The 27,439-nt window shown below is 35.2% G+C and overlaps 1 protein-coding gene across 2 annotated transcripts in view; it reads left to right on the top strand.

The window, feature by feature from the left end:
• The window catches only part of LOC145685851 (TNF receptor-associated factor 4-like), a 182,645-nt gene extending 160,798 nt beyond the window's left edge, over window positions 1–21,847 (top strand). For both annotated transcript variants that reach the window (XM_081758479.1, XM_081758478.1), the window contains one exon: window positions 16,925–21,847. In XM_081758479.1, the coding sequence (XP_081614605.1) occupies window positions 17,115–18,596 (1,482 nt within the window). In that variant the 5' untranslated portion in view covers window positions 16,925–17,114 and the 3' untranslated portion in view covers window positions 18,597–21,847. The remainder of the gene's footprint in view (window positions 1–16,924) is intronic.
• The last annotated feature ends 5,592 nt before the right edge of the window (window positions 21,848–27,439 follow it).

Here is a 27,439-nt window from a genome sequence, read left to right as displayed (position 1 = left end):
TTACCATGGCGTAGTATTGCCTTTGGTCGCTTATTTAGGTTCTATAACAAGTATTTAAGCCGTTTTTTTACTGGTCAACTAGGGGTCTCGGGTTCAAACCCTGCTCCCGCCAAGTGAACTTTGTGGTGGACAAACACCGTGTGCGTGGGTTTTCTCGGGGCTCTCCCGTTTCCTCCCACTTTCTTCATTCCACCATTTCATTCATTACTCATCATCACCGTCTCCTTTAGCCTAACCGGCATAACCGTGGGACGTAAAACTCAAAGATTTCATTTCATTTCATTTTTTTTTACTGGTCAAATGATGGATGGACTACAGAATCCCCAAGATGTGTTTTGGAACCGGCTGGTCAACTTGGCGGCGCCAAGGGGCGAAGAGACGTGCCTTTTTATTTTTTCTTAAGGCATATTTAAAAAAAAAAATCACGCCTTTAGTTTTCAAGATATCAGATTGAAACTGCATACGGATTGTGTGTACCATTGGGTATTTCTCAATTTTTCTTTGGATATCCCTTCCCGAAACGAGCCGGGTCTGAAGGGTGCAAGTGTTAAAAGGAGTTTTTTTTTTTAAAGAAAATTTCGTTTTTCCCGTTTATTTATACGAAACGGACACGTGATTGGTTCCGTTGGAAAGGGCTTGTTATACAGAGAAAAATGACGTTTGAACCATGACTGTAGGCCTAATAGTAATGACGCAGTAAATTTTTACTACATATATATATATATGTAGTGGCGGATCCAAGGGGTGGCAATAGTCCCTCCTTCACGCACAGGTATACACTGAATAAAATGGGCTTCAGTCCTGCTTTACACTGGATAAAGCGGTAAACTATGGTTTAGCCCCTACCTTTATCATATCCTGGATCCGCCAATATATATATATATATATATATATATATATATATATATATATAGGGGTTGATTAATTCGTGTGTCAATTTCATTTGTTCACTGTGCAAGAGTGGTATGAGGTAAAGCCGTGTTATTTGGTGTAACTTTAGACGAAGGACATAAGTTTTGTTTCACCATAGAAGCATGTCACTTGTACTAAAGATTGAAGAGATATAGGGTCAAAAGTCAAATTTCGATTTTTTTCCTTATGTGATTGCAATAGTAAATTCTGAAAGAGCCTTAAAAAACGTAAATCGAAGTGATAACAAAAAAAGCCGTATGATATGATTCTATGTCGCAAGCCGTCCAAATATACGTCAAGTGTCATGGTCAGAGGTCACTGTCAGATCAAGGTCACAGGTCACCTTGAGAACCCATTTGGCATGATGAGGTACGGACATTGCGTTGTTTTCACTGTAGATATTCAAATGGGTTCTCAACAGGAGCGTCATTTCACATTTTGCTTGGGGGGGGGGCAAGACCCCTTGATATAAGCAATATTTCGCGTTTTTCACTGCTTTATTGCTATTCTATTGATAAAATCTATATACATCTCAAACTCAGGGGGGGGCAAATGCCCCTCCCTGCCCCCCCCCCCGAAATGACGCCCCTGGTTCTCAAGATGACCTATGAGCTTGATCTGACCGTGACACTTGATTGACGCATATTTGGTCGGCTTGCGACATAGAATCATACCATACAGCCTTTTCTTTGTTATCACTTCGATTTACGTTTTTTCAGGCTCTTTCAGAATTTACCATTGCAGTTCCAAAAGGAAAAAATCGAAATTGGACCATTGACCCTATATCTCTTCAATCTTTAGTACAAGCGACATGCTTCTATGGCGAAACAAAACTTATGTCCTTCGTCTAAAGTTACACCAAATTGCACGGCTTTACCTCATACCACTTTTGCACAGTGAACAAATGAAATTGACATATATGTATATTTTTATGTATATACAGTAGGGCCTAAATTAAGACTTTCAACAATTTTTCCAATCTTTGTTTTCAGATACAAGATAAATATTTTGCACGCGTATTATGTATATACATAAGAATGTATTACTTACAAAAAAAAAAAAAAAAAAAATCAGATCCCTACGGCAAAGTTTTTTGGTGGGATTTTCAAAAAATATTCCTTCTTTTTCCCGATTTTTCCAGTTGAGGTGTATAATACGGACACGTGAGTGGTACCGTTGAAAAATGCTCGTTATACTAAAGAAAATGGCGTTTTTGGCCACGTGCTCATCTTGACCTGGTTAGTCTTGAACCTTCATTTTCCCATAAGACATTCGTTACTTACTATGTATGTTGGTCACCAGTCTGTCTTGGAAGTTGGCTGCATTGAAGCAATGTTTACCCTATGATAATAATGATAAATTTACCTGCATATCTTGGCCACGCAAAATACCGTTTTGTTATTTTTCGTATTCCCATATGAGAGGCAGATGTTCTGTATTTGTGACTGGGGACGAGGAAGCATAGATTCCCACATTTGTTCTTGGAGGTCAATGGCCAGAACACTACCCTGATAAAGGGGTGGTGGAGGAAAATGTGAACAAGAAAAGGGTATACGGACAAAATCTCGCGGCCGAAACATCGCCGCCCAAAATCTCGCCGGCCAAAACCTCGCGGGACAAAATCTCGCCGGGCCAAAACCTCGCGTGGCCAAAACCTCGCCGCCCAAAACCTCGCGGGACAAAATCTCGCCGGGCCAAAACCTCGCGTGGCCAAAACCTCGCCGCCCAAAACCTCGCGGGACAAAATCTCGCCGGGCCAAAACCTCGCGTGGCCAAAACCTCGCCGCCCAAAACCTCGCGGGACAAAATCTCGCCGGGCCAAAACCTCGCCGTCCAAAATCTCGCCGTGCCAAAACCTCGCCGCGAATGAAAGTTTTCTTTAAAATTTACCGAATGTGTTTCCTAATATGCAATTCCACATTACAAATAATAATAATAATAATAATAATAATAATAATAATAATAATAATAATAATAATAATAATAATAATAATAATAAAAATAATATACAAAACATCGTGTGCGTGGGCTTTCTCGGGTTATTCCCGTTTCCTCCCACTTTCTTTATTCGATCATTTCCTTCATCCTGGTCATCTACGTTTCCTTTAACCTATAGGACATAATCAAGGGACGTCGTAAAAACTCATATATTGTTTCATATTTTCATAAATATTATTAGATTTTTGTTAAAATTTTAAGTTTTTGGATGTTCCAAAGTTCACGAAACTAACCTCGTTAGTTGTCATTACTTTCCTTATGCAGACTTTCTTTCCCTATAACCAGTTTAAAAACATCCTGTCGCCCTACCTTCACATTGAAATCCTCTAATACAGAAATAGAATTTTCATATGGTATCGCGGGACTTGGTCAAATACCCGTGATACTTCTTCTGAAACAGCGTCTTTTATACCGTCATCCTTATCACCTGTTGGAACATTTACATTTTGGTCAGGCGAGATTTTGGGTATGGCGATATTTTGGGGCGCGAGGTTTTGGCCCGCGAGGTTTTGGGTGCCGGGGTTTTGGCCAGGCGAGGTTTTGGCCCCGCGAGATTTTGGCCCGCGACGTTTTGGGAGGCGAGGTTTTGGCCAGGCGGGGTTTTGGCCCGGCGAGATTTTGTCCCGCGAGGTTTTGGGCGGCGAGGTTTCGGCCTGGCGAGATTTTGGGCCGCGAGGTTTTGGGAGGCGAGGTTTTGGCCAGGCGAGGTTTTGGTCCGCGAGGTTGTCGCCGCGAGGTTCTGGCCGCGGGGTTTTGTACCCAAACCCAAGAAAAGGCACGAACAGGAATACAGGAAACGGTTTGCATATTTCTGTACCCTGTATCTTTTGGTAAAACCAATAGCTATATCGGCTCCTTTCATCAGTGAGGGGCTTTAGTAATTCCGGAAAATTCTCAAGGTTAAAGTTAGCCATCTCAATTGTCAACTATTGGCACATGACGGCTTGTCGAAACACAGCGGAGGTTTTGACATATGAATTCTCTTAAGATTTATTCAAAACATATTTTGCTCCTAGGGAAACTCTTACAGTATAAAATTAAATTACAGTGAGTAAAGTATAAAATTATTTTTAATAACGGCTTGCATTTTTGAACTTTCGTGGTAGCGTCCCTAGATTCTAAGTGGGTGTCAATTATAGTGGGGTCTATTAAGATTATCACTTTATAACTTTTATTTCGATTATTATAAGGTCACTTTCCGTTTATAGGTCTAACATGATAAGAGTGTTGAACCTTAACGTATGAAATTATTCTTAAGAATATTTTGTAATTTTCGTCTTTTATAGCACCGTCCCTAGATTCTAAGTGGGTGCCAATTATAGCCGGATCAATCTAGATTATTGCTGGGGGCCGCGGTGGCTCAGTGGTAGAGCGTTCACCTCTGGTGGTTGGGATCCCGGGTTCGATCCCAGCCCCCGCCAAGTGAACTTTGTGGTGGAAAAACACCGTGTGCGTGGGTTTTCTCGGGGTTCTCCCGTTTCCTCCCACTTTCTTCATTCCACCATTTCATTCATCACTCATCATCACCGTCTCCTTTAGCCTAACCGGCATAACCGTGGGACGTAAAATTCAAAGATTTCATTTCATTTTTTAGATTATTGCTGTATAATTAGGATTTCGATTCGTATAAGGTCACTTCCGGTTTATAGGTCTTAGCTGATGAGAGAGATGAAACTTAAGGTATAATATTATTATTATTATGAATGCCTCGTATATTTTGATCTCTTGTGGCACCGTCTCTAGATTGTAACTGGGTGTCAATTGTAGTCGGATCAATCTAGATTGCTACTGCATAATTAGGATTTCGATTTGTATAAGGTCACTTCCGGTTTTTAGGTATTAAATGATAACGGAGCTGTACCGTAGGCTATAAAATTCTTTTTAAGAACGCCTTATATATCTGGTCTTTCGTGACAGCATCCCTAGATTCTAAGTGGGTGTCAATTATATAGGAATCTATGTAGATTATTACTGTATAAATTAGATTTCCATTTTTATAAGGTCACTTCCTCTTATTGGGTTTTAAATGATATGGGTGTTGGACCTAAAAGTTAGAGTTATTTTTTAAAACACCTCGTATTTTCGGTCTCTTGTAATACCGTCCCTAGATATTAAGTAGGTATAAATTATAGTGGGATTGTTGAAGATCATTATTATATAACTTCGATTTCGGTTTCTATAAGGTCACTTCCGGTTTTTGTGTAGTAATTGGTATTGGAGCTGGACCTAAAAGTGCAAAATTATTTTTTTAATATTTCCCGTATTTTCGTTCTTTTGTTGTACCGCCCCTAGATTATAAGTCGATATAAATTATAGTGGGATCGATGTAGATCATTACTGCACAACTTGGATTTCGATTTCCATAAAGTCAGTTCCGGTTTCTGTGTCTTCATTGGTATGGGAGCTAGACCTAAAAAAGAAAAATTATTTTTTAATACACCTCGTATTTTCGTTCTTTTGTTGTACCGTCCCTAGATTCTAAGTCAGTATTAATTAGATTCAGATCGATGTAGAACATTATCACATACCTTGGATTTCGATTTCTATAAGGTCACTTCCGGTTTTTGTGTCTTAATTGATATGGGAGCTGGACCTAAAATTACAAAATTATTTTTAAAACACCTCGTATTTTCGGTGTTTTGTCGTACCGTCCCTAGATTCTAGGTGGGTACAAGTTATAGTGGTATCGATGTAGATCATTATTGCATAATTTGGATTTTGATTTCTATAAGGTCACTTCCGGTTTCTGTGTCTTAATTGGTATGAAAGATGGACCTAAAAGTACGAAATTATTTTTTAAAACACCTCGTATTTTCGGTGTTTTGTCGTACCGTCCCTAGATTCTAGGTGGGTACAAGTTATAGTGGTATCGATGTAGATCATTATTGCGTTACTTGGATTTTGATTTCTATAAGGTCACTTCCGGTTTCTGTGTCTTAATTGGTATGGGAGCTGGACTTGAAACTACAAAAATTTTTTTAAAACACCTCGTATTTTCGGTATTTTGTAGTACCGTCCCTAGATTCTAGGTGGGTATAAATTATAGTGGGATCGATGTAGATCATTATTGCATAACTTGGATTTCGATTTCTATAAGGTCACTTCCGGTTTTTGTGTCTTAATTGGTATGGGAGCTGGACTTGAAAGTACAAAATTATTTTTTAAAACACCTGGTATTTTCTGTCATTTGTGTTACCGTCCCTAGATTCTAGGTGGGTATAAATTATAGTGCGATGGATGTAGATCATTATTGCATAACTTGGATTTCTATTTCTATACGGTCACTTCCGGTTTTTGTGTCTTAATTGGTATTGGAACTGGACTTGAAAGTACAAAATTATTTTTAAAACACCTCGTATTTTCTGTCATTTGTAGTACCGTCCCTAGATTCAAGGTGGATATAAATTATAGTGGGATCGATGTAGATCATTATTGCATAACTTGGATTTCGATTTCTATAAGGTCACTCCCGGTTTTTGTGTCTTAATTGGTATGGGAGTTAGATCTAAAAGAAAAAAATATATTTTTAAAACACCTCGTATTTTCTGTCATTTGTAGTACAGTCCCTAGATTCTAAGTGGATATAAATTATAGTAGTATCGATGTAGATCATTATTGCATAACTTGGATTTCGATTTCTATAAGGTCACTTCCGGTTTTTGTGTCTTAATTGGTATGGGAGCTGGACCTAAAATTACGAAATTATTTTTTGAAACACCTAGTGTTTTCTGTCATTTGTAGTACCGTCCCTAGATTCTAGGTGGGTATAAATTATAGTGGTTTCGATGTAGATCATTATTGCATAACTTGGATTTCGATTTCTATAAGATCACTTCCGGTTTTTCTGTCTTAATTGGTATGGGAGCTGGACTTGAAACTACAAAAATTTTTTTAAAACACCTCGTATTTTCGGTATTTTGTAGTACCGTCCCTAGATTCTAGGTGGGTATAAATTATAGTGGGATCGATGTAGATCATTATTGCGTAACTTGGATTTCGATTTCTATAAGGTCACTTCCGGTATTTGTGTCTTAATTGGTATGGGAGCTGGACTTGAAACTACAAAATTATTTTTTAAAACACCTCGTACTTTCGGTATTTTGTAGTACCGTCCCTAGACTCTAGGTAAGTATAAATTATAGTGAGATGGATGTAGATCATTATTGCATAACTTGGATTTCAATTTCTATAAGGTCACTTCCGGTTTTTGAGTCTTTATTGGTATGGGAGGATGATCTAAAAGAAAAAATATTTTTTTAAACACCTCGTATTTTCTGTCGTTTGTAGTACCGTCCCTAGATTCTAAGTGGGTATAACTTATAGTGGGATCGATGTAGATCATTATTGCATAACTTGGATTTCGATTTCTATAAGGTCACTTCCGGTTTTTGAGTCTTTATTGGTATGGGAGGATGATCTAAAAGAAAAAAAATATTTTTTTAAACACCTCGTATTTTCTGTCATTTGTAGTACCGTCCCTAGATTCTAAGTGGGTATAAATTATAGTGGGATCGATGTAGATCATTATTGCATAACTTTGATTTCGATTTCTATAAGGTCACTTCCGGTTTTTGTGTCTTAATTGGTATGAAAGCTGGACCTAAAAGTACAAAATTATTTTTTAAAACACCTCGTATTTTCGGTATTTTGTCGTACGGTCCCTAGATTCTAAGTGGGTATAAATTATAGTGGGATCGATGTAGATCATTATTGCATAACTTGGATTTCGATTTCTATAAGGTCACTCCCGGTTTTTGTGTCTTAATTGGTATGGGAGTTGGATCTAAAAGAAAAAAATATATTTTTAAAACACCTCGTATTTTCTGTCGTTTGTAGTACCGTCCCTAGATTCTAAGTGGGTATAACTTATAGTGGGATCGATGTAGATCATTATTGCATAACTTGGATTTCGATTTCTATAAGGTCACTTCCGGTTTTTGAGTCTTTATTGGTATGGGAGGATGATCTAAAAGAAAAAAAAATATTTTTTTAAACACCTCGTATTTTCTGTCATTTGTAGTACCGTCCCTAGATTCTAAGTGGGTATAAATTATAGTGGGATCTATGTAGATCATAATTGCATAACTTGGATTTCGATTTCTATAAGGTCACTTCCGGTTTTTGTGTCTTAATTGGTATGGGAGCTGGACTTGAAAGTACAAAATTATTTTTTAAAACACCTCGTTTTTTTCTGTCATTTGTAGTACCGTCCCTAGATTCTAGGTGGGTATAAATTATTGTGGTTTCGATGTAGATCATTATTGCATAACTTGGATTTCGATTTCTATAAGGTCACTTCCGGTTTTTGTGTCTTAATTGGTATGGGAACTGGACTTGAAAGTACAAAATTATTTTTTAAAACACCTGGTATTTTCTGTCATTTGTAGTACCGTCCCTAGATTCTAGGTGGGTATAAATTATTGTGGTTTCGATGTAGATCGTTATTGCATAACTTGGATTTCTATTTCTATATGGTCACTTCCGGTTTTTGTGTCTTAATTGGTATGGGAACTGGACTTGAAAGTACAAAATTATTTTTAAAACACCTCGTATTTTCTGTCATTTGTAGTACCGTCCCTTGATTCTAGGTAGGTATAAATTATAGTGCGATGAATGTAGATCAATATTGCATAACTTGGATTTCGATTTCTATAAGGTCACTTCCGGTTTTTGTGTCTTAATTGGTATGGGAGTTGGATCTAAAATTACGAAATAATTTTTTGAAATATCTCGTATTTTCTGTCCTTTGTAGTACCGTTTCTAGATTCTAAGTGGGTATAAATTATAGTGGTATCCATGTAGATCAGTATTGCATAACTTGGATTTCGATTTCTATAAGGTCACTTCCGGTTTTTGTGTCTTAATTGATATGGGAGCTGGACGTAAAATTACGAAAGTATTTTTTAAAACACCTCGTATTTTCGGTCTTTTGTAGTACGGTTCTCACATTCTAAGTGAGTTTCAATTATAGTGTGATTTATGTAGATGAATATTGTATAATTAGGGGTACGATACATATGCGTTCATTTCTTTTTCGTTCTTCTCTTTGAAAATGAGTTTTTCTTCGCAGCGTTTATCTTCCCTTAGTATTTTTTCCATTGTTGTATTTACCGCCGTATGATAGATTCCTTTTTAATGATTTGAGTATTCGTTCGTTATTTTTGTTTTGTTTGTGTACATCGAATAATATGTAGAACACTGTATGGTATTAAATTTCAGATGTTGCTGGCAACCCTGTTAAAAATTTGTATTTCACGTAGCAGATGTCTGCTAGGGTAACCGGGGTAACGTAATGAGGCCCCAAAATTAATCATTAATACTCATGAAAGGGAACGATGGCTCCCAAATTTAAAAAGTGAACCATTGTACTCAATTATATAACGAAAATGTCTCATAAAAAATAATAGGATAAGTTTCAAAAACTTCCGAATTTTGATATTTTTATACTCATCAAAGGGAACGACGTCCTACACGCCCCCTCTTGTCACGTGGATCAAGATGAACATATGTGTCCTGAGTGATCCTATGCATTCCCTGGCCCCTGAGTAAGCATAAGCAAACTTTCAATAGGTGATGCAATTCCGGGCCAAACTACCTCTGACTCATTCACCCTAACGCTATGGGGCATGGGTCCCTACATGATACATATTAAGGTCCTGTGCTATAATACCGAATGCTTAAATTGGTAAATTTCCAAAATTAAAGGGGTGGGTCAATGTACCCTTGCCAAAAATTTTAAAAGGGAGGCAAAAATGTACCTATGTCTTATGATTGGAAATGGACCCCTATACATGGCTATATAACCATATAAGGTAATAGGACCTCATCAAAGGGGATAAAATGGGCCAAAAACAAAACACGTGGTACAACGTATTGCTTACGTTTATATTATGGCAATTTTGTACTCCTAAAAGGGAACGAGGTGGACATTCAAATTTATCGTGATCTATATTAGGGTTCTATACTATACGTATTACCAAATGTTTAAACTGGGCAATTTCAAAAACTGAAGGAGTGGGCCAAGGTACCCCTCTTAAAATTTTAAATTGGTGCAATAATATACCATGTCTTATGAAAGGGCATGGACCCCTGTATACGCCCATATAACTGTATAGGGTAATAACACCTCATTAAAGGGATTAAATTAGATAAAAAAAACCGAAATTTGAATATTTTGTAATTTTTTATCCATGAAAGGGAACGAGGTGAACCCGCAATACTAATAGAGGTACATACTATGGTCCTAGGCTACCATACCAAATTTTTAGATATGGCAATTTCCAAAATTGAAGGGGGTGGTCCTATGTACCACTGTCAAAATTTAAAGGGTTTGCCAAGGTACCTTTACCAAAATCTAGAGGGGGTGGTCCTAAGTACCCCTAGGTCATTGATCCCGGGCTTTGGGGCCCCTTATCTAGGATAATCAAAAACGCGATCAGATGGGGTCATTACTACTAAGGAACTTCCTCTTTTGATTTTTTTTTTTTTTTTTTTTTTTTGTTTGACCGTATGGTTAATCCTATCTTCCCGGGTGACAGGGATGGAGAGACGCATGGCGGCCTTGCAGTAGAGTGATTAGTTGCTTACCTATGATTTAAGGAGTGTCTTGCTCAATCCCAAGTAATGTAATGATGTGAATAATATCGTGGTCGCGTTTTTTGTAGGTTTTTCCATTTCTGATTTTTACTGTATAAAATTTTCCATGCTAAAGATGCACACAAAGGGGTTACGATGGTAAGTGCGTCTTCAGAGTTTAAGGGAGTCTGTTAAATTTATATAAAAACTTCAACTTATTGAAGAACATTGTAGTTAAATCAAGTGCGCGTTGGTAAGGAAGAATGTGATTGGAAGTCAGAGCTAGTGCTGCTCATGAGACGAGAGATAAGGGTTTCCCATTACGTCTTGTAAGTAAATTTGTTAAAACTCACATCTCAGCTCCATTCTTAAGAATATTTCAACTTCTCGTCTCGATTCTCGGAAAACTTTTGTGATCTTGTCTCGTCTCTTCTGATAAATTTATATAAAAAATAAAGGCTGGCAACAGGACTAGTACGAAGCGCACCAGTAGCTAGTTGAATGTACAGGTAAAGAACTGTTTCTAGTTGTTTCACCAGAGAAGAGCGAGCGAACACATAAACAATAAACAAAGATGTTCAAAATCAACACGTTCCAAGTGTACCTAGTGCAATTTTCCATTCAGGAAAACAGGAACTGCTTCTATGATTTCCATGGAAAGTAAATCGGATAATGGAATGCAGAAAGGGAAATGAAATGGAAAGAACTAATAGTTCACAAATTATCAATATAAACACATTATAAATATTGCACGCAGGCTATATTAGTTTAACATAGTCAATATACATAATTGAATGTACGATAAATATATGAATAAATGTACTCAAAATTTAAGAAGGTGAATCTCACTGATCTTCCAAAAATACGTATCCGATTATGGACAGAAATATAGTGCCTTGTTGCAAATGTTCAGCCGCCTGAACAGGCCCCCCACCCCATCCCGTAAACCCTACCTCAACGAAACTATCATTTATGTGTTTCATAGCACCCCAATTTTATAATATATAAAACTCCTATCTCTGCGATTCCAACTAACAGCTTGGGACTGAAGAGGTTAACCTGCACGGCATTATTATGAACCCTGAACTAAATATTTCATTTCGTAGCCTGGAAAGATTTCTCAATTCTCAAATCTTTCTGAACATTTTTTAAAGTTTCGCATTCTAGAAATAATTATGATGGTGTGTTCTCTGCATTATATTTATTATAATTTCCATCCATCGTTTCTATAGGCTATCAGATGCAGAAAGATATTTAGTATAAACAATATGATAAAACTCCTTCTGAAGTAATCTTAAATTTGCTTATATTTGATTACTTTGCCGAATTTACTTTCCCTAGAAATTTGCTCCAGAACGTACAGTCGTGCTCAAAACTTACTGACGAGCATCTCTTTTTGAAAAGCTTTGTATTCTCGCGCACAATGGGAATGAAATCAAACTAACCTGGATACACTTTGATCAATTTGAAGTATATATTTATAGTAAAAGTATCAGAATTTTCTACATATGGTTACCTGAATATGGCCATCTCAAGAAACGTAAGTAGGTAAGATATAAAGAAGACTCTATATTATACATACAAGTCTTCATGACGAAGTTATAAATGTATCAAGAAATTCACTTTACTTTCCTATCATTTGTTAACGTATGGAAAGACTGTAATATATATATATATATATATATATATATATATATATATATATATATATATATATATATTAGAATGGTCCTTAAATAACAATTTTCAGATCGGGCTGGTCTCACCCCCTAAAATGGTTCCATATGGGACTAAATTAAGCCAGGAGAAAAATTAGCTTGATGGGATAATATTAAATGGTACCCCAAGCGACCTAAAATTTTGAATCCGATTACAGTACATAGTATATGGGAAAAATCTGGTAGAAACTCATGTAATTTAGAAACGGCTAAAGGTAATGCAAAGATACCCTGGATAGTAGAAATAGAGGAAGACACATATCGAATTTTGTATAATACTGGCATTGCGGCCACCTTGAAATCCGCCATCTTGGATTCAGGTCAAATTTTTTAAATAGAAAGAGGGTCATGTGACATATCGTTTTGAGGTATCGTTTTATCAGAAGCACAAATCTGGCACTATTTTAAAGATAGCTTTAGTCGTAAGAATTATTACCTGTGAAAAGATTTCTCCTTTTCAGATTAATAATTCTTACACGACTAAAAGTAAAGACATGAGTTTGGCGTGAAAAGAACGAAAGCGATATGCACGGCTTCAAACGAAAGAGGAACTCGAAAGAAAATGCACTTCTGAAAATAATTTGTTTGTACTTTATACGCCAAAAGACATGGAGCAGTTCAAGTAATGAAGAGCAAAACCCAGTTGAGAATGTTAGAGAAAATGTAAATACGAATGGACCACCTATTATGGACCCCAGATTTAGGGAGTCCATAAATATCAATTTTCAGGTCGCGATGGTCTCACCTCCTAGGATTGTTCTTTTATGTCATGTTTATGTGCAAATGTTAAGGCAAATGGGATGATAATAAATGGTGCCCCAAAGCAAATTTATTTTACATACTTTAGACTGTATTGGTTAAATTGCGTCTGAATGTAAATATTAATTTCGCAGCACATGAATCCGAGTACATCAATTTTGTACATTGAAAACAGCATAAAAACATACAAACAATAGACAAATAATGTCAGCAGAAGTAGTAGTAATGGATTTGCTCAGCTTAAATATTCATTACACTTGCTTTGTTACAGTCTGGGTATTGTGCACGGTAGTCACTCACCACTTGTAACAAGTACTGCTTCTGATTTTCATCTTTCGTCAACACATTATTATATTCTTGAATTAATTTCACACCACGCTCTGCAATATCATTGATCACAAGAAGGTTTGAAATCGGATCAAATGATTCCTTATAGCCTTCGTTTGTTTCCCAGACATCAGGGTCAATTTCCAAGAAGTCAGTTGATATTTGGAACCGTGTAAAGAAGTTCACAGTCTGGGGAGTAACGAATTGACTGAAATCTTTGGTAATTACTGTGTCAATGCCATCCAAACGTAGGACAGGCTTCTTGTTACAAGCTTCTTCGGATACATCACATGACTTCATTGCTTTCACTATGTTTACTCTGGTTTCTTTTGGTATCCGCTTATCAAATAAAGAAATGCCAATGATTTCGGGTGACAGGTACCGCAGCTGGCCACAAAACTTGCGCAGTGCAGTTTTGGAGATGTCTTGGTCCTGATATTCCCTCAATTTCTTTAAAAATTGGAAATCATTGTATGGTGCAGCAATAGCATTGGTGCACGTGAACCAAGCTTCGACGTACAGATTAACAAGAAATACGCAAATGTCTCGTAGGGATTTCTCTTCAACACTTGAAAGACTGAACTGTTTTTGGAACATGAATATCTTCAAACTGTAGATGGCTTTTGACATCCATCTTGCATGATGTAAGGCACCTGGATAGTGGAAATTATTTCCGTTCGGTAAAGCACCTCCAAGAAATATTATGATGAGCTCCAAGAATTCTTTGTAATCATCCCTACACTGTTGCTGTTTGAGAGTATTCAAAGTAAAATGAAGAACATTGTCACGAGTACTCTGAACACACGACTGCACAAAACTGTCGTTCACTCCAGGCTCATATTTTGTTAAGTCAAATGTTGCCCATTGTTCTTTAAACTTCTTGAATAAATACACGTCTGAACCTGATGTTGACAATTGCAACTTCGTATCAAACACACCTTAATACCAATTCGTAAATTCTTCGAATTCGAATTTCTTCCAAGTTATATTTTTTCTTTTTCCTCATAACCCTTTCGGGATCTTATGGTACAATTTGTACCATATGCACTTTTCATGGTACATTGCGTTATTTCTCTTCTATTTGAGCATTTTCGTCCGGCTTTTTTTTGTTTTCCAAGTCCAGAGGCCTTGTAGAAGACATTACGTATGGTTTCAGACCGTCCTGGGTCCAGACATAGGAGGTGATGACGTCACAAGTCAAAAATTTCTCTTCTCATTTTCTAAGCCTATGTTCAATATTTTTTGGCGGGCTTATTTTTCTACGCAGAAGATTGAAATTTTGCACAAACATTCAGCCCACCGAGTAGTATTTACCAGATTTTTTGTTCCGATGTCAGTGCTAAAACATGGAGGAATCAGAGGGGACAAGGGGTAAAAAAAGGGATTTTTTACCCCCAAAATCCCGTTTCTCGTCATTTTCCCGCCTCACATACATGATAGGACCACGTGAGTCATACCGTCTGAAAGGCCGTTCCATTCTGAAGAGAACGACGGTCGAATTGTTATTCTAGGGTAATTAGGGCCGTCTCAGTGAATCTTTTTCCAAATATACTTCTGTATAGGGTAAAAGTGGGGCATGGTACGGAAATTTTTTCTGGCAGGCCTACTTTTTCACGTAGAAGATTGAAATTTTGCACAAACATTCAGTCCACCGAGTAGTATTTACCAGAAGTTTCTTTCCGATTTCTGCGTAAAAACAGGGGGAGTCCAGAGGGGCAAAAGTTTAAAAAAGGGAAATTCCCTTTTTTCAGGAATTTCCCGCCTTAGATACATGATGGAGACATATGAATGGTACCGCCTGAAAGACAGTTTTATTCTAAAGAGAATGATTGGCGGATTATAGTCCTAGGGTAATTAGGGATGTCTCAGGAATTTTTTTCCCTGAGATCATAGTGTTTTATGGTACTTTGGGGCACTGTGGGAATTTTTGATAAAAATTCTCCCGCCCTTACTATTCAAGACAGAAACTTGAAATTTGGCACACACATTCAGTATACCAAGTACTATTTGTCAGACTTTTTAGATGGCTACGATCACACAGGGGGGGTCCAGTGGGGGCCAAAGTTCGAGAAAAAAATTTCCCTCCGAAATTTTCACTTTGACATTTTTTTCCCGCTTCTGGTATATGGTATGAGCACGCAAGTGGTACTATTTGAAAGCCAGCTCTATTCTGAAGAGAATGAGGTATGCACTATGATCCTATGATAAATAGTGACGATGCACTAGCTGCTTGACTGAAAGTCTATAAAATAGCCCAAAAGCCAGGATCCGGAGTAAATTCTTCGAATTCGAATTTCTTCCAAGTTATAATTTTTCTTTTTCCTCATAATGGTCTATGAATCATCTTGATGGAAAAACTTATTTGTAGTTCATAGCGAAACAAGCAGTTTCTTTCAGTTTATGTAAAACACTTCCTAAATTCTTACAAATCTGTGTTCCATAACTACAATAAAATAACATTACATCGAAGCATTTTGCTTTTTACACTAATAACTCTTATATGAATATAGATAACTTAAAAATAATATCAGATTTGTGTTTCCGGTGAAATGTTACCCCAAAACGACATGTCACATGACCCTCTTCATATTTAAATGTTTTGACCTGAATTCAAGATGGCGGACTTCAAGATGGCCGCCATGACGGACTTCAAGATGGCCGCCATGGTAATGTTATACAAGATTACGTTGGTCTCTTTTTCTAGTTCCATTATCCAAGATATCTTTTCATTCTCTTAAGCCGTTTCTAAATTACAAGAGTTTATTCCAGCTTTTCCCCATATATTATGTATTGTAAGCACATTGAAAACTTTAGGTCGTTTGGGGCACCATTTAAAATTACTCAATGGATCTAATTTTTCTCCTGGCTTAATTTGGTCCCATATAGAACCATTTTAGGGGGTGAGTCCAAGGTAATTCCTAAATTTATTTTTCTCCATGTAAATAAGGACCACCCTAATATATAGGCCTATATATAAAATGTCAAGATATTTTAACCATACACCACACAGAATGACATTTCCTAAATGCGTCGTAGGAAATAAATTACATAGCGTATATTTATACTTAAGCAGAGTGACGTATCACTTCAGTAATAAGTGGTTTCAACGTAAAATCTACTGTACAATACATTTTTTTTTAAAGCGATAACATTCCCCTCATTTTCGTCGGTTTCAAAATTTTGCATAAGGCAGTATCCCTGTATTACATTTTTTATACAAAAGAGCACGGAATCAGCAATTTTAAACGAAAAGTTGTTCAATTACACTATTCTATGTTTTGTTTCAACTGTTAGGAACATGCCGTGAAAGTGTTATTAATGCTAAATATTTTTAGGAGATCATAACGAGAAAAGTTAATTTCTGTGCCTTTGTTAGGAAAAGAACTCAGGATAAGCGCTCTAACTTAAGTTGTGGATCGTGTTCTCAGATTATTCCCACTGAAGAAACACACACCCATTCTGGTCGGAAATAATTGTATGAATAATTGTAGAACTAAACTTGGGAGTCTAACATAAAGATGAATGACAAATTTAGGTGTGTGTGTACATTTTTGTGTTTTTTCTATCATAATCTTTAAAATAAGAATTATTATTTGAATCAACAATATGATTAATATTTTTCTTTTTTCTTGTAGGTGGGAAATGATATATCAGAGAATTTGGTAGTCCAACTATTGCATATACTACACATCCCAACTTGCAAATTTACGTTTTATAATGCTATAAACAACCACTAAAATGTTTCTGCAGTCTTTTATTTTGAACGCAATAACGTTCCAAAGTTGCAAGAAAATGAAATGTAATTAAAATCTGTAATCGAACTTTATGAAATACTTATCATTAGCGACAATGCCCACGTACAAGTTTTGCCACAATTGCCAAAAGTATATCGAAGGAGACCTAGAAAACCACCAGTTATATTGTATACGTGACGAAGCTCAAGCACAGCAAACTAATACGACTGTCAATACTGATAACAACTGCACTGGTGAGATATTGAAATGTGAATTCTGTTCACAAGAATTTAACACTCAGCAACTACATAATGATCATATTGAACAATGTAAAGCAGAACTCATACAATGTACAAAATGTTCTGTAAAAACACAACGTTTAGACATGTTTGAACATGAAAAGAAACATTCTCAAGAAACTCACTCTAATTGTAATTATTGTGGAAAGAAAATGCCAAAAGTTGATTTAGAATTTCACATCCAAATCTGTGAATTTGCTTTAATTCGATGTGAGAAATGTGCTGTAATGGTTCAAAGGTTATATAAGGAACATCATATGGAGAATATTTGCAGTAAGAGAATTGTGAAGTGTGAATATTGTGTTTGTGAAGTAGTGGCAGATATACTTCAAGATCATTTTAATGTGTGTGATTTAATTTCTGTTTACTGCGAAAATAAATGTGGAAGAGAAATGCCGCGTAAAGATATGAAGAAACATTTGTTGGAGGAATGTCCTAAAAGACTGGTCATTTGTGAATATTGTAGTGAGGAAATGGAGGCCAAAAATTTGGAAGATCATCATTCTAAGTGTGTGAGATTCGTAGTAGATTGTCCAGAGAATTGTGGCGTAAGTGTTGAAAGAGGGAACATAGATACACATCGTGATGAAGAGTGTATTAAACTCTTTGCCAAATGTAGCTTTGAAAGTGTTGGTTGCAGTTACGAAGGGTTTCCGATCGCATTACGTAACCATATGCAAACATTTATTATTCGCCATTCAGAACTTACGAAAGGTATCGTAGAGCAACATTCAAAACAGTTGGAAGCCAAAGATATTGCAATCGTAAAGTTAGAAGAGAAGCTTAAAGAAATGGAAATGAAATTGATTGAAGCAAGAGCCTGGAGTGATGGCACATTTTTGTGGAGAATTTCAAATATTTCTGAGAAGCTAACATTACATAAAAGAGATAATCCTTTATACAGTGACTACTTTTATGACTCTCAGTACGGGTATAAGTTAAAAATAATGTTGTACGTCAAGGAGGAAAGAAATTTATGGAGCAGTTGTGATGTTTTATTCATTTGTATTGTAATATGTTCTGGAGAATATGATTCTCTTTTGGAATGGCCTTTCGAGAAGAAAGTAATTTTTAAACTGATTAATTTAAAAGACAGAGAAAAGGATGTCATTAGTTCTATTGTGGGTTATGACAGTACATTCTTCCGAAAACCTTCGAATGGTAAAGATAATGGTAGTACGGTCATCATCGAGAATATGCGTTGTCACAAACTAAAAGATGAAGGCTATATTTCCGATAATGATGAAATATTCTTGGAAGTAACTGTAGATTAGAAAACTTTGCAAAGCAGTTTAAGCGTAGTAAAAGCATGATCTTATTTGGATTAAGGAAAATGCAGGTTCAACATTTGTATGAATCCAAATAAGTGCTAGACTCTTCAAGTATACAGCACGTGTAATGATGGTACCTAGATATTAGTAATTTTACATTTTAGAATGTCTGACCACTATTATATTTTACTTCTAGAATTAGTTAAACTTATTTTTTTCTTAAAATATTATCATTATTTCATAGCCGAAATTATTTTTATACTGTGTTGAAAATCCATTTTGCGGTAACATACCGTATATCTGTTGTTAATTAAGAAATTCGTTAAGCACATAAATTGAAGGATTTCCTTTCTTTGTAATTTTAATCTTTACGTCGAAACTTTTAGTCCCACAGGCTTGAATTTCAAATGGACAAAAGCAAATGCGAGGGCTATAACTGCAGGAAGTCTATAATGTTCATGAGCAGAAGATGATTTCGCTTAGTGTCAGGGAAATGTTGAGTGAGAAACTTCACAGGCTTCATATATTCTAAAAATGGGATAAAAGTGGTACTGCTTAAACGGCGAAAAAGGAGAAACAGCAGAGTGCTGTACATTGTATATATTTAATCCAATAGATAAGGAAAAGTAAAAAATTGTAATAATTTTATTGGTCATGATATGAAGAGTGCACAATCAATACACATTAGAAGATTGGACTCCTTTTGAAATATATGCTTTCTAATGTCCTCTGCCCGCATGAATGCGCTTTTGGAATTTGCGTGAGTATGCGCCTGTGAGGAATTTCAGTGAGTATGGCACTTTGTGCTGTGAAATCTGGTGCACTTAATAATAAATTAATGATTTCAATTCCTCGAGCTTTATTATTATTAATATTATTATTATTATTATTATTATTATTATTATTATTATTATTATTATTATTATTATTATTATTATTATTATTATTATTACGTTTATTATTAAGAAGAAAAAGCCTCGCTTTCAGGAACAAACAAAGTAACTAGTACTAATCTGTTAAATCTGGAGGTGAGGTGGTCAATTTAAATAGCGACCATCTTCACACAATCTAAGAATTGACGACATCTATCCGTTGATAAATGCGCACGATTGCACGAAATTTAGTGCTAGTCCTTATGGATGATTTTCTACCCGAAATTTATTCAATATCCCTACAGTCACTTGTAGACGCAGAACACTTAGAAGACGTCAGTTTGGAAAGAAACTGGTTCTTGTACACTGTATTAAATGCGACTGTAACGTTTAACGTCTTGGACAAAGTTAAGTTTTCGCTATTCTTTAATAACGACATATACAACAAGGTGGCAGAAAAGACAACTTCTGCTATGAGGGAGGAAGATTATATTTGTAATACAGAAATGTTTATTTCCTGTTTTTCAGAGGTAAGAGAATCACAAAATACCTCACATGCTTTTTCTAATTCATTCTAAGTAACTATGATAACACTTACATATCTTTGGTAACAAATCTCTAGTGTGTTAAATTTCACCAAAAAATTTCAATGCTTGTAGCAAATCATTCAAATGTAATTTCTCAGAAAGCCGAATCACAAGGTATAAAAATGGTATGAACGAGGAGGTCAGTCTAATATCCTGTGGTGACGATCTATTCAACTATGTATTTATTCAAGAAATAAGAAATAGGAACCATGGTGTGGACCATCTTGTTGCCAGATAAAGGATTAAACGTATTGGTACATGCAGTCGTTTTCACAATTGAGTAATCTATAGGTAGCGCTAATACTAAGCAGAGTTTTCCCGGAGACGTTCTTAACACCAATATTTTATTTTTAATTATTTGAGTTACATAGCCTACGCAGTTTCTCGTGGTGAAGCAGACTTTTGAGCCATGTGAGTATAGTGATAGAATGCGAATACACTAGAAACCGATTATTAATTTGATATTCTAGCGATTGATTTAAGAATTCTTCCATAATGCTTGTATTTAGGGAATTTATTTTAAAAATTCCAAAATTGATTATGGGACGTTCCATGTGAAAGCAACCAATGAAATGACAAAAACAGACCTGACGTCCTTAGATTTTTGTAGAAATTGGTGTACAGCTTTATTACAGTGGGAGATGAAAAAATTCAAAATATTACCTCTCTGGTCCTGAAAGTGTCCCTATAGAGGGTTTTCAAAAATTTTAAAAAGGCATTTTTTCAGTTACAGTGATTATTAAAAATTGTCATAAAATGGTTAATATATCCATTAGAGAGATGGAACAAACATCACTGAAAAGCCCAAAGGTTTCTCTACCAGTCGTACTATATTAAAAAAACTGTACAATAAAAAACAACACTTCAAAAATTCGAATTTTGAATTTCGCACAATAATGTCCTTGTAAATTTGTACAAAATTGTCCAGATTGTAGTCTGATATTTGTACTAAAACTTCAAACTGTTGCATTTTGGGCACTCAATGGGATCCGATTAAAAATTCAACATAAACCAAAGATTGCAAGATATTGACCATGTGAATATCTGGGTTCAGCCCGATAACCTTTTGCCTGTAATTGTTTACCTGCAGCATCAAAGGAATTTACATTCAACTTCATTTGTTTCTTGGTGTGTTCATTCTTGTCATTAACCATTTTATGACAGTTTTTAATAATCACTGCAACTGAAAAAAAATGTACTTTTTCGAAATTCTTGAACACCCTGTATGGGGACACTTTCAGGAGGAGAGAGGTAATATTTGGAATTTGTTCATCTTCCACTGTAATAAACCTGTGCACCAATTTTTACAAAAATCTGAGATGGTCAAGTCTGATGACTTGTTGATTTGACATGGAGTGCCCCTTATGTGAACAAGTATATTTATAATTCTAATGCCTAATTGCTGTTAATTAATAATGTACTTAATGAATATAACTATTGTAGAAATTTCTCAATATTTTGTCAATAGTATTTTTGAATATGTTTTGCATTTTAGTGCATAGTCTTTGTTATATTTTATGTTAACAGTTGTTTTACGAAATTCATGACTAACTCTGTTCATTTCAAACAATTTGATACTTACCACTCATTTCTTTCATTCGTTAAATAATGATTGTTTTACTAATAAGTCATAACATTTTAAAACTCATTTAGTTGAAAGAATGATTCACTTATGCTCAGTTGTAACAGACCTTGGTCCCAATTTTAACGGCGATTGTTGAAAGCTAGTATTTTGCTTAGAATAATAGTATACTGTAGCTGTAAGAAAGATGTTCATTTCCAGGCACATATGAAAGAGAAATAAAAATATTAAAAAAATTAAGTAAATTATTTGTTAAGAAAAGGTTGTTTGTTACAAATAGGGAACCGTTGAGATTAGCACTAATTTTATTTTTATTCATTGTGCACTATCTCCTCGGAAAAGTGAGACGCATTATAACTTGCTTATCATACTAGCCATTAGTTTCGTTTCAGTCTACAGAAGAAACTGTAGAATAACATTTGTTTGCCTATGAGATATAGGATGTGGAAATGTGGAAGAGTACAAAACATTCTCTGAGTAAGATTCTATGAAAGTAATCTGTAATACATTTTGACCAAAAGATACATCTATGATCATAGTTTATTACTGAAGTGTCATCTTTTGCAGTAGAAGACAGTCAACCATTGTCTTCCCTTCTATCGATCTTGCGTACAGTTAAAGCTCAATAATGAATCTTAGAGAACACGACGTTTTTCTTTGTGTTTGATAGGTTGTCAGGAACACTACGGACTACATTCAAAATCACTGGAAAGTGTCTGTGAACTTGACAGATACCATATCTGCTTCTACAGTTTATTCTATCTTCACAGATGGCGACTCACTGGGCTCTCAAAATTTAGGAAGCATGCTTACGTTTTGGAAACTAGGTTACTAGCTAGAACATCTTTTGCTCTCTTACCTTTCGATATTGTTTTATAGCGTAAATATCCCTCGTTTTGCTACACATTCCTGTTTTGCATTGAAATGACGAATAAAAGTTAATATTCAGTTTAAAATACGTTAAGAAATGGGAAAACGAACTGGACCTGAGTAGCAATTGACTACAATAAGAGTCAGAAAGTGAACTTTTGTGTGAAATAAAGTTTTTTGATTGTATCGCTTAGAAGTTTAATTCGTGGATTATGGAATTTCAATTCCTCGTTTCTTCAAGTCATTACGGATTCAAGTCTTAATTAGAAGAGCTTCATATAAACGCATTCAAAACCAACTACCTATTGCAATGTGTCATACATACAAAATTTTATAAATATATTTATTATCTTTTTTCCTACTTTACTTTTCATTATTATACTGGTTTGTGATACTAAACATTTTCATCATTCGCGTCCTTAGAGCGCAAAGGTTCCATGTTCAATTTTATAAATTTTACAGGGAAGCAAAAAATAAAGTTCAACTCTTCATGAAAATTACATTTTTTTTATTTGTTCAAATAAATGTTAAATTATCATTTTGTATGCCTTTAGTAATAACAAAATTTAAAATACTACATTGAAAGTTAATAATTGCAGCAAATAAGAATGTCTTTTTAGGTATAATGCTTATAATAAGAAGTAAATGCTTTCAAACTATTTCAATTTGTAACATAATGAACTTTTAAACTAAAAACAAGATTTAGTAGCTCTAGAAAAGGGTTATGAATGTAAATACAGTGAAAGCTCTACTAACTGACACCTCTATAAAGCGGACACCTCCCATAACGGATATATTTTGTAATCCCCAAACACCGTAATAGGAAAAAACATATTGGCAAACCTCTCTAAAGCGGACACGCTCTAGTATGGACACGGACAGTGTTTCTTGTCTTTTATAGGTATTATTTACCTCCAATTACGGACACTTTCTCTAAAAACAAGTTGAAAAGTACAGTAAAAATACACTTTTAGTAATTCACACTATGTCACCAAGGAAGAACATGAGGGTGTGACAACATTTTGCCTCCTAAACTGTCTGTCCAGCAACTCTGAGGAAGGGTCTCTGTTTCACAACACTCTTATATCCTTTGCTTGCATTCCACTCCCACCCAACCTGTTTTAGAAACAAAAGTTGTTGACAGTTGCCCACTGTTTGGGATGACACATCATTCTACTATCCCGTTGGAATCTCTAACCAAGCAGAAGACAAGTTTGGTATTTTTGACCACGGGTACGCATATTGTCTTTTAAAAAAAAGTCTTTACTGGACTGCAATTAACTCACAAATTAAAGCAACACACCGAAAACGTAGTAAGTAGCGATAAATGTAAAGTGCAGAGAACTCTAACATCTTATTCCCATGTTGTGCCTCGAACATGGGGAATTGGATGACGCAAGATAATGCAGATACAGTAACATTTTGGTAATATTCATAAATACGTGATTCATGCAAAAATATTTTTTCTAATTGGATATTACCTTGATTATAAATTTACGTAAAAAAATATTGAAACCTCTGTAAGGCGGACACCTCTCTATAGCGGACAATTTTTGATTCCCCATGGCTGTCCGCTTTAGAGAGGTTTCACTGTAGTATATTATTACAATGTTACTGTTTTGACGGAATTAATATTCTTTGTCACTGTTACTTTCTGTCACGTACGGCAAACTGTCTTCAACTTGAGTCGATGATCTGAAGTTAACTGTAAAAGTGATAATACTCTTGAGGAATTACTCCAGTATTTAAGATATACATCAGGTCGGCTTTCTTGGCTGAGATATTGGAATTGGATTCTTGTACAGTTAAGGCACTTAGAGACGACTTGGTCTCCCAGAACTACTACGTGCGCGAACATTAATTTCACGGAAGGTAGTCTCAGAAATTCTTGACTTGAATTGAATTACGTAAGGTTTACTTTCTTCAAACCGTAACTACTTAATACGCATCGAATTTACATTATTCTTCATTGTATCTTTTGTTCTGTTCTTCATAATCATACTAGCAAGTTTTATGTAGTCCTTAAAAGATTAGGGCTCCAAACGAGTAACTTTGTAGGGACGCTTTCTTCGAGCACCAGTAATGACAACTTCCCATTCACTAGTGGTGTAAACCTTTTGATGCCGCCTTGCTTTTTCCACTGTAGAATGAATGGAATCAGCTTCCAAGTAGCTGTGACCTTTTATTCATGAACTTCAAGTCAATAATGTTCAGAGTTGGATCCAATTCTGAATTAACAGCAGAAGTGCTACCGTTACGTACTGGTTTCTGTTTTATCCTGCACATGTATCTGAAAAACACGAAACTTGTTTAACAGTTGGAGGCAACTCTTCAAAGTACATTACCAACGATGTTGCAATTTCACATGCCCGTTTTTTTCATCACACTCACTCCATAAGAAACAAAACCCATCGGAAGTCTGGTTTTCATAAATGGTGAAGTTGTATACTGATAACTTGCGTTTATAGAAGATGGTACAATCGGCAGCAAATGGTGTATGCAGAACAGCTTGAAGATCACAGGACACACTTCGAAACTAATTATCTTCTTTTGCTCTTGATTTATCTTGTCCTTTGCTCTCAATGGCTTCTTTCTTCCTTTCTTTTTGTGTTGTTTCCATTGAGGAAACAAACGTTGCTTGTGCTCTTCATCTGCTTTCTAGTAACTATTGCAAATTGTGCATTGTTCTTTCTTAGGAATTCATTATTAAAACTCTGTATTTGTGTTGTTTTAGTGGCTGAAGTGCATTTTGCTTGCAATAGTCATTAACATATAGTGAATACATCTTTGACAAATTCAGATCTGGTGACAAATACTCGAATGTAGAATCTCGGCGACAATAGTGTGGTTGAACTCTAATAAAAAGATTAATATGAGCACGTAAATGCATTATTTGTTACTCTGATATTTTATTACTTTGCACTTTTCCTCGTCGACCATTATTTCCACTGTAGATTCCACACGTGTTTTTTCAGACTGCACGCATTGTACACAAGTTTTTGGCTAATTGATAAAGTGCCACAAAAAACTTTTTACAAACTGTAACTCTTTCCATCCAGACACAGAGCGTACTGAAATGATTGCACTTTGTCTTTCACGTGGGTGCGCTGCCGTTTCCTTGCCGTTGGCACGTACGTAGGATCATTGTCAGAGTCATCTTCAAGTGCAGAGAGACGGGCTGAGTCCGACGCAGATGAATTACTGCTATTTGTATCCACAAGCTCGTTTTCTACTTCACGGTCACTAAGATACTTGGTGCGCAACATCTTCCTAAAACCAATTAGCATATTACTTTTGGATATTTAAACAGAATTATTGTACTAAAAAGCGAGATATTTTATTTCTTTCGTTACGTTGAAATGTTCTTAGATATAATTATATAAAAATGTTTCATATTTCCCTCACTAATAATGTAATAATGGACAAAACTACATCCTTTTGAAAGCGGAAACAAATTTGGGAAACATCTTTTCTTGTACAGCTATTTAGTACCATCTAGTGTGCTAACTACAATAATATAGAAAGACAAAACTCGTTGATGTACTTCGAGTACGAAGGTTCTGTCCATGTTAGCAAGAATATGATGGGACTAAAGTTCTATGGCCGGACATACAACCGTTGTGCTCTAAAAAAATTTTTTTCAGAGGACATAGGTAAATGTATCATTCATTATTTCTCGCAAACAATAAGGAGATCGTATGTTTTCTTATCGCCATGTGGAAGAGCATTTCATGCGACATCTATAAGTATAAAAAAATCAATTTCGAAAAAAATTAGACATTGAAACTTTGCGCTCTAAGAACGCGAGAGAGAATGAAATAAATAAATAAATAAATAAATAAATAAATAAATAAATAAATAAATAATAATAATAATAATAATAATAATAATAATAATAATAATAATAATAATAATAATAATAATAATAATAATAATAATAATAATGTTTTCCTCCTTTACCGAAAATGCGATACAAAACTCTTAAATTGCAATACAAATTAACATTTGTTTCGCAGCTTCCTACGCACACAGTCAAAACTAAAAGAAACGCTGATATACACATATATCTATGTAATGGTGCATATACAAATTGATCTCATTGAGTTCAACAAGTGATTTGGGTGAATGTAAATTATTACGCTTACTTTCGGAGCAAAAAAAAAAAAAAAAAAAAATCTTGTAAACGTAAAAATATAATAACGTACAAAAACTGCACCACATATTAAGGCGAAATTGATTTCAAATTAAACTCTTATCAGAGATTTTTTACGGTATTATCAAGATAGTTATGTAAGCAAGTAAGTATGGTACAAACGATGTAAGTATGGTTATCAAACGATGTCCCAAAATTAAGATTGAGCAAAATCAAAAACAGCACCTGTAATACATTAAATAACTTTCAATGGATTGAAGAAACGTAAACAATATATCCTAACAATGTTGCAATGTATATTTAGCCTAAGAATAGAAACCGGCACGTTCCTGGGTGAATTCAAAATTTGTCATAAAACCTATATGCAAAAATGGTCCAAAGCGTGTGTAAGTAATTATAGACCAACTTCAATACTCAATTAATGTGCCTAACTATTGGAAAATGTATAAAAAATAGAATAGCTGCTCCTATGGAACAAAATATTAAAATATTGTTTTTCAACGATGAGTATACAGTAGTTTCCGAAGTGATAGTATATATAAATTAAGAAAATTATTAGCTGTAACATGGATAGTAACGAAAAAAATAATTACAGTATTTCTAGACCTACCTAAAGCATTTTATAACACAAAATTCTCCTATAGAAGCTTGAGAAATGTTTAATGCGAAGAATAGCGTTAGTTTGGGTTGGTAGCTATTTAAGTAATAAAAAAGATACCGTCCAAATTGAAGACTTTCGAAGTGAATAAAGAACTATACAGTATGGCAGGTCCGTCAACTTG

This window comes from Thermobia domestica, chromosome 5 (genome assembly GCF_964235325.1).
Source record: "Thermobia domestica chromosome 5, izTheDome1.hap1.1, whole genome shotgun sequence".
Classification (NCBI taxonomy): Eukaryota; Metazoa; Arthropoda; class Insecta; order Zygentoma; family Lepismatidae; genus Thermobia; species Thermobia domestica.
Note: the sequence above shows the minus strand (reverse complement) of the source record. Positions and strands in the feature narration are given on the sequence as shown.